At 43.5% G+C, this 13059-nt stretch overlaps 1 protein-coding gene and 1 pseudogene across 3 annotated transcripts; both read left to right on the top strand.

Annotated features, from left to right (window-relative positions):
* The first annotated feature begins 393 nt into the window (after nt 1-393).
* On the top strand, nt 394-5555 carry LOC147444879 (uncharacterized). Of its 3 annotated transcripts, XM_086527393.1 has the most exons (6): nt 394-564; nt 1000-1371; nt 3863-4070; nt 4675-4777; nt 5147-5218; nt 5313-5555. In XM_086527393.1, exons 2-6 carry the CDS (start codon nt 1010-1012, stop codon nt 5378-5380), a joined length of 813 nt encoding a protein of 270 aa, XP_086383519.1. In that variant the 5' UTR covers nt 394-564; nt 1000-1009; the 3' UTR covers nt 5381-5555. The 3 variants fall into 3 exon arrangements, with proteins under 3 accessions (XP_086383519.1, XP_086383517.1, XP_086383518.1); XM_086527391.1 differs by having other exon boundaries at nt 406-564; nt 5147-5555; XM_086527392.1 differs by lacking the exon at nt 394-564 and adding an exon at nt 738-884 and having other exon boundaries at nt 5147-5555.
* A 3307-nt stretch (nt 5556-8862) lies between these two features.
* On the top strand, nt 8863-12856 carry LOC147444878 (uncharacterized; annotated as a pseudogene).
* The last annotated feature ends 203 nt before the right edge of the window (nt 12857-13059 follow it).

Below are 13059 nucleotides of genomic sequence, written 5' to 3'. Positions count from 1 at the left end.
ACATGTTGTGCATGTCTTCTCCTTCCTACACTCACCACACGCACGCTCCGCACGCACTCACATGGTTTCCCACATAGTCACATAGGCAAATAGAGACGGAGCAAGATATGTTGCTATATCTCTCTCTCTCTCTCTCTCTCCAACGTAGAAAACAACTCTCTCTTTCTTTGAGTGTGTGTAAGCGATTCTCTCTCACAACATTTCATGCCTATATCAATCTCTGCAAGCAGGCAGTGCCAATAAATGAACCATTATCTAGAGTAACCAATCATAAATGGTAAAGATGAAAATTTATCTCTATTTTTCGCTCCATACGAGATAATTAGGCCGAAAAATTTGATTTTAACTGTTGCACACGTGTGAGCGAGCTTCAATTTTTACCAAATGGGATGGGGGGGGAGAGAGATTTTGATTTTGATGATGCTAAAAAAGGCAGGGCCTACATAGAAGCACATCGTGTGAGGAGAGCGAAACTGTAAGCGCAGTCGTGCCATCTCTCCTCTCCGATCCCACAGAGCCACTACTTGCCCTCTTCGTCGTCGCGGCTGGGGTGCGGTTCTGCAGGTCTCTCTCTCTCTCTCTCTCTCTCTCTCTCTCTCTCTCTCTCTCTGCCCTTGGCACTCTGCACTCATTCTCTTCCTCTGTCTGGCTCATCTGTCCTTAAAACTCTCTTTTGCTTGCATCTTAAGCAACGCAACGGTTGCTCGTTATGTGTCCTTATCTGTGGTGTTATTCGTGTTTGCCTTGTGGGTGGATGCTGTTTGTAGCGTTTTCTAGGGTTTTTCTGTGCATGAGAGTGGCTTGCTAATGTATTGGGGTTTCGCACACGCAGCACCCCTTCGCAACATGTACATGCTGTTTGTTGTGGGAAATGCTTGCGTATGGTATGTGTGCCTCATTAAGCTGAGAGAGAGAGAGAGAGAGAGAGAGAGAGAGAGAGAGAGAGAGAGAGAGAGAGAGATTAATTTTGCTTTTGTGTTTGTGTTTGTGTTTGTGCAGATTAGTGATCATGGGTGGAGGCACGGTGTTCCGTGGAGTGACACGGCTGGTGGGTGCCGCAACAGTAGGTGCTGCTGTGGCCCCCACTCAAAGTGCACTTTGCCATGTGCGCCCCCCAGCATCGAATTCGTTGAGGGAGCAAGAGAGCCTTTCAGTTATATTAGACGACGCACAAAAAGAGTTTTGTGATGTAAATCCAAATGAGAAGAATTTCAAACAATTTGCGAATGTTCGATTCGAGCAAGAGGAGAGTACAGCAGAGAAGGGAGAAGGCTGCAATGGTGCAGCTCTTCGCCAGCTTGTTTTCTACCCTCCTCCAACAGAAGAAGAGGTTGAAGAAGCCACTAAGGAACTTCATGCAGCTCTTAACTTGTAAGTCACTTGGATTTTGATTTGGAATATCCTGTCACAAAAGTGGGCCCTCTTTTGATCTTAGATGTACTGATTTATTCATTGTCTGGTTATATTGGACCTTTTCTTCAGGCAAGTTAAAATTCTGCCCATTGGAATGACCCTCCTTAGGTGTAAAAGGTGATTTGGAAGTGTGAATTCAAAAGCTCACTGGTTGTCAGTGACATGTGTGTGGCTACTAGTACACTTGCATAAGAGAAAATAGCTATGGTGTCCTTGTGCTTCTCCATGCTTATGAGGGTCAATGTCTTTTGACTATTTTTCATAGTTGTTCAAATATGCATGATTAACTATATCCATTAGCTCATTAGCGAGTTAGTGTCTTAAGTGTTCAAGATGTCAGTACCAGACTATATAAACTTGACACTTTGAGAATAAAAAAATATGCAGTATAAATCTGATTTGTACTGTTGAAACGCTATTGATCAGTACTAACACTTCAAAGTTCAAGGAGCGTGCTGTGACATTGTACTGTGTAAAAGCTCAAAACAGGCCAGAGACAAAAAGCTGAATTTGCCAAGACAAAGCGGGTTCCAATGCTGTACATTTTAATTCTTGTTGTGGAGTTTCTGGGTCCGTATTTAGGAGTTTCCGAATCAACATAAGTGTAGGGAGGAGTATCAGTACACCTGGGTTGCATGAATGCTCAAGGCATAGTCTTTTTCATACACCTTGGACAATAGTAAGGGTGGTTTGCAAGTTTTTTGGACAGTGGCTACAAGTTTTAGGGCTGCAAACATTACGATTGTCATAGTGTAGCACGTTCTTTTCGGTTCGGCACCATGGCAGGGGTGGAATTTTCTGGAGATCTGAACCTTACTTTTTCAACACTTCCATACTTGTGTGCGCGTATGGAAAAACTATGGCTTGCTGTTAACGTATAGGGAATATCTTTGTGTAGAAGAAAGTGGTGTCTTAAACTGGCTTGTTCCTGTTGTGTATGGTTGCAATATTAAACTGATAATGCAGTATATTTTGTAATAATTTTTGGGAGGTTCTCATGTATTACCCTGGCTTTATGGAGATAATCTAATGGTAGCTGCTACATTGTTGCTATTGTACAAGGGCTATTGTGCTTGTGTATGGTTGCAAAATTGAACTGCTAGTGCAGTCTAGGTGTAGCATTTTTGGGAGGTTCTCACGTTTTACTCTGGCTTGATGTAGTATTCTCACAGTAGGTGCCAGATTGTTGCTATTGTAAAGGGGCTACATTTACATTGTATTATACATGATCCATTTCTTTTATCACGGTACCTGTTGCATGGTTGCTATTGTGGAGTTGTTACATCTGTGTTCTATCTTACGTGGCTCATTTCCACCTGCTTTCTCTGCATTCTGTAGTACAGTCAACACCAGAATTATATTTAGGCCCCTGTCAGATGTGGCTCCTGGACGGGGCCCAGAAGGCCCAGTCTGGGCCCAGTTTAGGTGCTCTGGCTGTCACATACAGTGGACCCCATTACAAATCTGTGATTTTCGACCTTATGCAGCAGCAAATCAGGATACTTCATTTAGGTTAGCTGTGACTCTCTAGGCACTGCAGCTCGTGCGCTTTCTGCTTCAAGTGTCCGCAGTAGGGTAGTGATGACTGATGGGTCTACGCTGGTTGAGAATTTACTGCAGCATGCGTGCGTACGTGCGCGAACACACACACACACACACACACACACACACACACACACACACACACACACACACTAGCAAATCAGCTTTGCCAACTCAATCGCATACATTTCCAGACGGACGTGTGTGACGTGGGGCCCAAGAGGCTTTTTGCACACTAGTGACGCAAAATGTACCTTTTTGACACAATAACAACTTTGGTGCCGTTGGTATTTTGCTCTTTTGGGTACGTAGTGTCTTATGGAGTGCTGAAAATGGTTCATTTTGGGCCTTCTACTGCTGCGTGTTGACAATTTTTTCATTTGTGGTTATGTGAAATTTATGGTGTGCAGTCTGTGTAGCCTTCGAGAAGTTTTATTTACCAACTCATTATTATTAAAAAAAAACACATTGATACCGGTGACGATGAAAATCGATGTACTACGTACACGCTGTCCTACATGTACACATGTGGGCCCCATGTAACCACCTGGCTCTGCAAAATGGGCAATTCTCTATTCGATGCACCATGCATGTGTATGTACATATGCGCACTCACTTCTTCCAAAAAACTACTAACATAATTTGGACAATCTTCATTTTTTCATTCATGCATGTGTATGTACATATGCGCAATCACTTCTTCCAAAAAACTCCTAACATAATCTGGACAATCTTCATTTTTTAATTTGTGGTTATGTGAAATTTATGGTGCGCAGTCTGTGTAGCCTTCTTGCATACTAGAAAGTTTGTACTCCATTGTGGTGCTTTTAAAAAAATTGCTTTGTGCTATTCAAACATCTTGTATTAAGGCTCCACTTGAAGTGGTATTTATTCTGCTCATTTGCAGTTCGATACCAGCTCAAGGGTTTGTGGTTGAAGAGGACCCATCAGATTCTATGGTAGGGCTTACTACAAATGCAGAGGACATGGACATTACATCGCCATCTGTGCAGAACAGAGGGTTAGCCCCCTCGTCATCATCGGGGAACTTTACAGTCGAGAACAACCCGGTTATCCAAGCATTTCAACTCTTGCAGTCGAACCCAAAAGTTCAGGTAGAGCACAATTGACTGTTTTAGCAAAAATGTGTGCTGCCACTGAATCACTCTTATAAGCCTCTAAATCAAGTTGTGCTTGTTCAAATTGTATCTTTTACTCCTTGAACAGCTGGTGTATTGAAGCTGCATTCCATGAGGTAGTCTACCCATCCTCGGCTAGATTTGAAGCCTTGTAAAGGGCATCACTGCCTTTATCCTACATGTTTTTGAGGGTATGGCAACCATAAATGGTTCGAGGGTCACTGCTTCTTTGTATTGAAGGCAGAGTCGCATGGAACGGGAAACAGAAATGAAACTGGCAAGTCCAGCTGAGACTTAAAACAGCTTTGCAACGAAACAGTTTCTTATAGTTATATTTTGTATGCGAGGGCACAAAGGAAACGAGAAACAGGTAACTTTGGAAAGGGAGTTGCCAGCCCTGAAACAGAGCTCCTTGTGACTATGATTTTTGACCAGTGATAGGAGGCATCTTCTCAGTTTTTGGTTTGAAGAGATTATGTGGTGACTTTTTTTGTACAGAGAGCTGATCAGCTGCCTGCTGTACCTCGCTTTTGAGGAATCTCATTTTCTGCTTTCACATTGTTGTGGGCCAAATTTGCAGGAAGTTGTTAAGTCACTCGCCCGTGATCCTGCCGTGTGGAATGCAATGCTGAGCAATGAAAAGGTTTTGGAGCTAACTCAAGAAAATTCACACGATTCACAAGGTATGCTAGCTAAAAAAATGCTCTACTGTTCTGCAAATTTTTGCTTTTTGTTGCAAAACCAAGAGCATTTATGATTAGAAATTAGCTTGTCAACCTGGTAAAAACATATACATCAGAAAGCTTAGAAATTTTGTGGATTGTATTTTTTATTTATATTCGATTCGACTATACTCGTCTACTATTTGATCGGATCACGTTTAATTAGTGATGCTTATCTATGTGTATCATACCGCTTTAATAAAATTATTTAGTGATGTTAACAGATAGTACACCTAGGAAGCTTCATTTGAATAAGTGTGCTCAATGTATATTTTCCCGCTCTGTGTTTATCCCTAGTTCAAATATGACATATCCTTGGTTTAACTGCAGATTCTTTTGGTTTTGATGATGATGAAGATGAAGATGAAGATGATGATGATTTTCTTGAGATTAAGGAATTGGGTACGAGGCTTGCTTCCAAATTTTATGGGTTGGTGACAAGGACCAAAGTGTACTACAGCTATGTGCGAATCAAACTTTACTCAATTTTGGACAGCATGTTTGGATCCATGGAAAAGACGCTTCTCACAAAGGAAGGTGCAAGTGCAAAGGACAAGACAGTAACATCGTGCATGATGCTTGCAGTTGCCGTAGTTGTAGTGGTGGTGGTACAACGTAGCTTCAGAAGGTCTTGAACAGTTGAAGATCACGTAGTGGTTCAAATTTTGATTTGTATTATAATGTACAGTGAAGTTTTATGTAGTTAAACTGGTCATATATTTTGATGCCATTTTAGGTCCATGATATGTTGTGTGGTGTAGTTAGTTATTGGTACCCAGTAATTGTCATTTATGGTGTATATGGTTGTTTATCTTGGACAGTAGAGCTTGTGCTGCTTTTTTCTATCGGTGAATGTTGATAGCATCATCAGCTGGTGGAAGAGAGATGAAATAGGGAAAAGTCATTTGTTGACCTTGCCGTAAAATCCGGGGACTCATGGCAATTGGCAGGTGCCGGGAGCCATGCAGTGTGGATTGCAGGGAAAGATAGCCAATAACCTTTGCAGGCGGCTGTCAAGTGTGTGTGTGTGTGTGTGTTGGGGCGGGGGGGGGGGGGGGGGTCAAAATTGCACTTTCATGCATAGACAACTGCAGTGTACAGGGTGGATGCAGTCTCAGATGATCACTGCAGCGCCATCTATCATTCGGAGTGTTTATGTGGAGCTTGCTCAATCAAGTTGTCGCTGCCATTGAACTTTCCCAGTGCTGACTCAGACCCAACATTCTGCGCACTGATAGTGACATCTCTTCTCATTTTGTGCCTGGGTTGACATGTCAAGCATCGGACGATGCCTTGGTGCGTTTCGACAGATAAAAGCCTCCTGGTGAAGGGCTAGGATGCTCTGCCCCTTCGAGTCCTGACCAGAGAGAGAGAGAGAGAGAGAGAGAGAGAGAGAGAGAGAGAGGCGCACAGATCAATTTTAAGCCTGTTAATCCAATTTCATAGTTTGTAATGGGTCCCTTCATTGAAGAGTGTTTACTTCCTTTACAAAATTTCGGTTTTGAAAGACCACTTCAAATGGTACAATCATTTACGACCTAGCTTTTTCTTTTTAAACTATTTGTTTTAAATGCCAACACTTTCTTTTCTGTTTTGTTTTGTTTGTTTCTTATGCACTTTGCTCACTTAAGAAACTTTTCATAATATCTTTTTTTTTTGGGGTTAGTCCACATTTTTCATACACTAAAACTTCAATAAGTGTAAATCAATGTCGAATAGGTTCTAAAAATGTGGATGACAGTTAGTAAAGTATGTGCTAACGAATTTGGAAAAGTGCTTTTAGCAAGAATCTAGAAGATGCTGTTGAAAATTTTAGTGGCCGTCTTCATTGATGCACCTTTGCAAGCATGCATGCATGCGATAGTCCTGCAGTTGGTGGAATCTCTCTCTCTCTCTCTCTCTCTCTCTCTCTCTCTCTCTCTCTCTCGTGTTCTCTTCTCTTGGAGTCTCCCATTCTCCCTAGCCTAGCTTCCGGAGCTGTGTCCACCATTTGTCTCACAATTCAATTTGCCTTGGCTCTGTGACAGAGGCGAACCACTTTGGTTGATGATATATGGAGGATAGGAGTCGAGACAGGCTATGGAGCGAGAGAGAGAGAGAGAGAGAGAGAGAGAGAGAGAGAGAGAGTTGCAGCGGACGTTGCGAGAGACCCACATGCGTGCTTGATCTGCCTCTTGTTTTGCTCCATCACATGCTATCTGCCTGTGCCTCACTTGGCCGAGCGAGATTCTAAGCATCTTTCTACTATTCGATTTTATTTTGAAAGCTCCCAATAGTAGTAAGTGGATGACAATTCATAAAAGTATTCTGAAAAAAAATGATCAAAACAAATTTCACATTTCCTTTCTATACGATTATAAAGAAAAGTTTGCTTCTCTATATAATTGGACACTGTTTTCTCCAATCAAGGGCAAAAGATCCTCCGGCTTTCAACTCCAATTATATTGTCGAAGCATATTTATCAAACACAAGCTTTTTTTTTTTTTTTGCAATACAACTGAGAGTAGATTGTATATAGCAATCATAAAAATGAAGCCTTGCTCCATATGAACAAGCGCACCCACATATTCCATGGGGTACATTGGCTAGAACAGGAGCCTCCCAAGGTCGAGCAACCATAACCTTACATCCCCTAGAATGGGAGCCATAACCATAAGAAATGTAGAAGGTAACCTCATGCTCTTGTACAAGGTAACTTCATGCTCTTGACAAGCTTTGAGGGATCTCGCGATACATTGAGAATCTACATAGATTGCATTTCGATCAATATGGCATCAATCTCTCTATTCCACTCGTTAAGAGTTCTTCCTTCCATAGATGAGGTGTTGATTAGAGCCATCTTGAAATCCTCTATAAACTGCTCACATCTCTATCCATATCACCACACTTTATTTCCCTTTATCTAAGCCAAGTGAGACTTTAGTCACCAATGGCAGAAAAAGACTTATCAAAGCAATGAAAGCTCCTTATAGTTGATTGCAATAGTGGTTTGATACTAGGGAGAGTTACATTTGAGCTACCCCACAATCTCTCTCTCTCTCTCTCTCTCTCTCTCTCTCTCTCACACACACACACACACACACACACACACACACACACACACACACACACACACACACACACACACACACACATACATTCTCATCTAACATCACATTGTAGTCAATAATAAACAAAGATCTCTGGCACATTAACCCCCCAATAGAGTCAATTTGAAATAATTCATCTAGAATACAACACCTTTTTTTTTTCATACTCACAATAGTGAGTAGAAGATAAATTAGAATATAAACATGGCATCACACGCTAGTCAATCAACATCATATGGCTAACAAGGAAGCCACCCCGACAAGATAACTAAAGACAAAACACTTACATCATCATTGATTGGTTGACCAGGGAGCCACCCTCGCAAGAAGAAAGCCATCTTGTGTAAGTGCCACACCGGGGCTCCATCCCCTGCCACCAGAGAGGATCCCACCCAAGCAGGACCACCACAGAGACATAGAGAGCTGGGGAGTTAGGTACTCCATCACCGACTTCGTAAGAGCCTTCACCAAAAATCGATCCTCGAGTAGTATACGAAGCAAGGCACAAAGGCACACATACTTCATGCTATTTTGGGGAGCTAAGCCCCATCGGCATGCCCCAGGAGGATCCGCCATAGATCTTCAGGTTTCGTCCTCCAGTCAAAAGGGGACGGCAGTCGGGTGGTCTGCCTCTGAAGACAAATCCTTGCCCTCGCAGCCAAAGCCTCCCAACTCTATTTCCCTCCACATTGTGCCTTTGATCCTTGCTATAGGTGGCCCTCAGCATTAAGGGGCATGGGAGCTTTAAGGAAGCCCAGGCGGTGGGATCAAGGGCGCGGAAGTGGGGCATCGTGATTGATGCCATCCAGGCGCTACACGTGGCTAAAAAAAGTAAACTTGGATGGGGTTTGGTAAACGGGGGCGCCGGGAGGTAAACTCGGACGGAGGGTGACGTGGACTGGAAACGTGGCGCGAATGGGCTGAGGTGGAGTCCCAGGTGGCAAATGGTGGGCCAACATGGCATTACTTTTACGCGGGCATCCCACTTTCAAATTTTCCCTCGTGGGAATGCAGGGTAATCAGAGATTAGATCAAGAATCAGTAATCGGAGGTGAGATGAGAGCAGGAGAAGGGGAGGCTGGTATCTGAGACAATAATCAGATGAAGACTCTGTAGGAGATTGGAAGCTCAAAGGCAACATGGATTTGAACCAGGTAGTGTGTGTGTGTGTGTGTGTGTGTGTGAGAGAGAGAGAGAGAGAGAGAGAGAGAGAGAGAGAGAGAGAGAGAGAGAGAGAGATGTTGTGTATTAGATGCCTCCCATCGATGTAATCGAAGACCGGACATTGAATGGATATTTCAATGGTGAAACAACGACTAAAGGAGAATCGTCAGATGACTGGCCAATCACCGAGGATAATGGCATGGATTACTGGCCACAAAACAATGGAGGTAGTCCCAGCTCAGTCGCATGTTGGCATTTTCAATGCTCTTGGGTTGCCTTAGATCCGTCCTTATACACATCAAAAACATTTTTCTCCTTCGACGAGATGACATACTCCTTAATGGCCAAAGATTTGGGAGGGACAGAGACCATGTCACTAGCAATACTTCAAGTGATTGATGTTCGGGGATTGTTTGATTTAAAGAAGTGGAATAGGATGAAAGACTCCTTGATGCTTTGTCCAGGTATAGGGCCGGAAATAGGCTGCCTGCACTTGAAATCTACTGGCCTAAAGGTTGCCTTTATGGAAGATTGGGCACACATTGTTCATGCAGCCCATTGCCCTTTGACACATGACAATCATCTTGGAGTGGCTGCCACTCTCAAGGCCGTCCAAAAGGAATGGTGCACAGACAAGAGACAACATGGGTTGCCTCTTGATTACATAAAAGACTCAATCACTGCATGTGGATGCTTACTAAAAGAGAAGATCATTGATCGTGATGTAGCTGCGATGCCTATTAGTAGCAGAACCGCAAATTGTCCAACCTCTTCAATCCAGACAACAACATCTCAAGTCGAGCAACAATTGACAAGAATCATGATAAAGCATCACACACGGCTGGTCCTAGTCAGATCTTCAAAGAGGCATAGAGCATATAAGTGCCTACAAGAATACATTTGCCATCGAGGCGGAAGCATAGATCGGAGAGGTGCGGATAAGCAGCGACAACGAGAGTCAAAGAGGTGTGGGTGCCTGTTTAGGCTGGTGGTTCAACACTGTCATGATGGCGATAGGGTGACTATCGCAATCCATGGCGATCACATCGGGCACATACCTAGCTCATGTGCTGACCTTTACCACTTGGCCGGTGCATTCAACTGTAGTTGCATGATGTATGGATGATTTGTTTGATGTTGGGATGTGCTGCCATGTCGCCAAAATGTCGATCTCCAAGGAAAGGTTTCACATGGCAAATGCATCTGAGTTGGATCGTGTAATCTACAGATTTTTATGATACCAAAAGAGGTGCAAATGCTGTTTCATCAAATGCGCACGCGTGGTACTTAGCTTGCCATTGGAATTTCTACGAAGCCTTTTCTCTGTTGAGTTTTTGATAGCATTTAATCCAACATTTCTTTTGACTGTAGGTAACTTTGTAGGTAGTGAATGGGGTGCGATGCTTGCAGAGGCTCTACGTTTGCAAGAATTGAAGATGGTAATACTACATTCTCAACTTATTAAGTAATCTTTGTGCAGCCTTACAGTCCTCAAAACCCTTATGAGAACAAGCGGCCATTCATCCTCCTCATTCAAGACGAGTGGATGCTACAAGTCGCTCTTTGTTTCTCTCGTCGGAACTCATGGGCCGTGCATAGCACTTTCAAGACAAACATTTATGGTCTACCGCTCTATGGTGCAGTCTTGCCAAACCAAAACGGCATAGGGATTCCAATATGGCTGATGTTATGCAGCAATGATGTGAGTACCAGCTAGGAAAAGGTGGCCCTAGAGCTCACGTTGAAGATGATCTTTGCAAGGTTAGGTGACGTTCGGCCTGCAACCATTGTCATTGATAAGAGCCAGCAAGAGGTTGAAGCCATCCTCAAGGTTGTGGATCAAGATTCTTTTTGCTGGAGAGAAGACGAGGATGGAAGGGGGCAACAAGTCGCATGCAAAGTTTTGCTATGCTGGTTTCATGTCAAGAAGGCATGTGTTGAGAACCTCTTGCCCCAAGTAGGTCATTTCTTTGATGTGTTCTTTGTGTCAGCTCATGTCTACGAATTGACTGTCGTACTCACATGGCGTTGTTGTGCATAGGTTCCTAAGGACAAGCGCGATGATGTGTACAATCGCATGTCGAATTTGATGCATGCAACAAGAGAGGATATATTTGATGCAAGGTACGATGAGCTATTGCAGGTGTATCAGGCACATGAAAATATTCGACGGTATGTATCCATTAGCTGGTGTGGCAACACATGTATGTGGCGAAGCCGTTGGCCAAGATTCGGTCGTCTATTTCAGCATGGGAATGTGGATACTACAAACTTGGTTGAGCGATTATGGCAATATGTCAAGTATACCTTGATAAATGCATAGATAAACAGGTCTCTGTTGGTCTTGTTGAATGCGTTGGTGGGCGATTCAGTGCATGGGACATATATTGGCGGAACGCTTCTCGAGTTCAAAAGCAGGATATTGGTAAGAGTGGTTCTCTTTCGCTTGAGAGTATGCCTTTGCTATTGCCAAATGTTGAGCTCATGTTGTTTCAATTTGACAACCGTTCAGCTGATTCCGGGCGTTTTAGTCGTTTTGGATCAAGCAAGCAACATACAGCCAAGCTAGTAGTAGGCGAATCGATTCTTAAACGATTTGACGCGGATCCAAGCCCCCTCGAAGTGATAGAGGAAGGACATATGCGATTCAAAGTCCTTAGTACTACTTCGGCCTCAAACTGGTATCATGTGAGCATGCAATCCAACTACTGCGATTGTGCGGATTGGGGATCAGAATGTAAGCATCTATATGGCCTTCGATTGATAATTGAGAGGCACTTTCCACATCTTCATGAAGTTCTCCCCATCGTAGATAGCGTTCAAGCTTTGAGCCATGTGGACCTACAAACCATAGTTGGATCAGGGGAAGCACTAGAACATGACAATTTAGATGTAGCTGAGACAGTTGTCAACAACATAGACAATGAGATTGGTAGCTGCATCTATGACATGAGAAGCATGTTGCAGAGTCTAGAAGAGCAGTTGATGCAATGTGATAGCTCTTTGAAGCCAGCCATACTAATGCAACTAAATCTTTCACGAAATAGTCTCACCGCCTTGATCATCCCAAAGGAGATTGAGCTACCAGCAAAGGGCTCGATCAAGCAAGTCCAAGCTCACGATACTCTAATTCGACTCGGGCATGGGATGCCCGTAGAAGCAAGTGGAGCCAACAAGGAACAGGTTCTCGAGGCCGACCTGCCACCATCTAAAGGTCCAACTACTGGTGTTTTGCGACGCAAGCATCAGTGTGGACGGAGTCGAGTCCGCTTTGAAAGAAAGCCTCGAATACATTGTCCTCATTGTTGCAACAAAACTCTCATTCTTGATCCGTTGGAAAGAATTTCATGCCATACATGCCATGCCCTCCTCCGTTATTGCTCAGACATGCCCCAGGTGGAGCAGAGTCGAGCTTGCTTAATTGTCATGTCACCCTCTTTGGTGAGAGTATCCAAAAAGGGATGATTGTCTATTGCAAAGCTGGCGAGGTTCCCACAGAATAGAGAAGCTTCATGATCTGCCTGCTTGATGGGTCAGTACTCGAGGAAGTCCTTGCGTCCCAACAACGAATGGTTCTCTCTACATGAGAGACATGTAGCTTCTTTCTCCCTTATGCAATCTGTTGGGCTGATTTGATGACCAGTTTGTGAGCGTTGGGCAGGCACTTGTTAGCCCTTTTGCAACTATCTTTGGACTGATTTGGTGGGTTGTTTTGGGAACAAGTTGTGAGCCGATTCCATCTGCAGACTTCCAACATGTTCGGCTGATGACTATTTACCTTGTTTAGGCTATTAGGCTCGTCTTTTTGGATGGCATCTTTCTTGATCGTGCGTGAGCGTTACGGCTGGGTTTCGAAAAGTTATTTTGCCAATCTATATGGCTCATTTCAACTACCAACTTGATGCATTTTTCCTATAAATTGTGTACGATCTCTATGGACTACGGTTGCTCTAAGTGGATGGCATTGAAACTGACCTTTTGTGAGAGTCA

This window comes from Adiantum capillus-veneris, chromosome 13, assembly GCF_014529385.1.
Source record: "Adiantum capillus-veneris isolate H3 chromosome 13, ASM1452938v2, whole genome shotgun sequence".
Taxonomy (NCBI): Eukaryota; Viridiplantae; Streptophyta; class Polypodiopsida; order Polypodiales; family Pteridaceae; genus Adiantum; species Adiantum capillus-veneris.
Note: the sequence above shows the minus strand (reverse complement) of the source record. Positions and strands in the feature narration are given on the sequence as shown.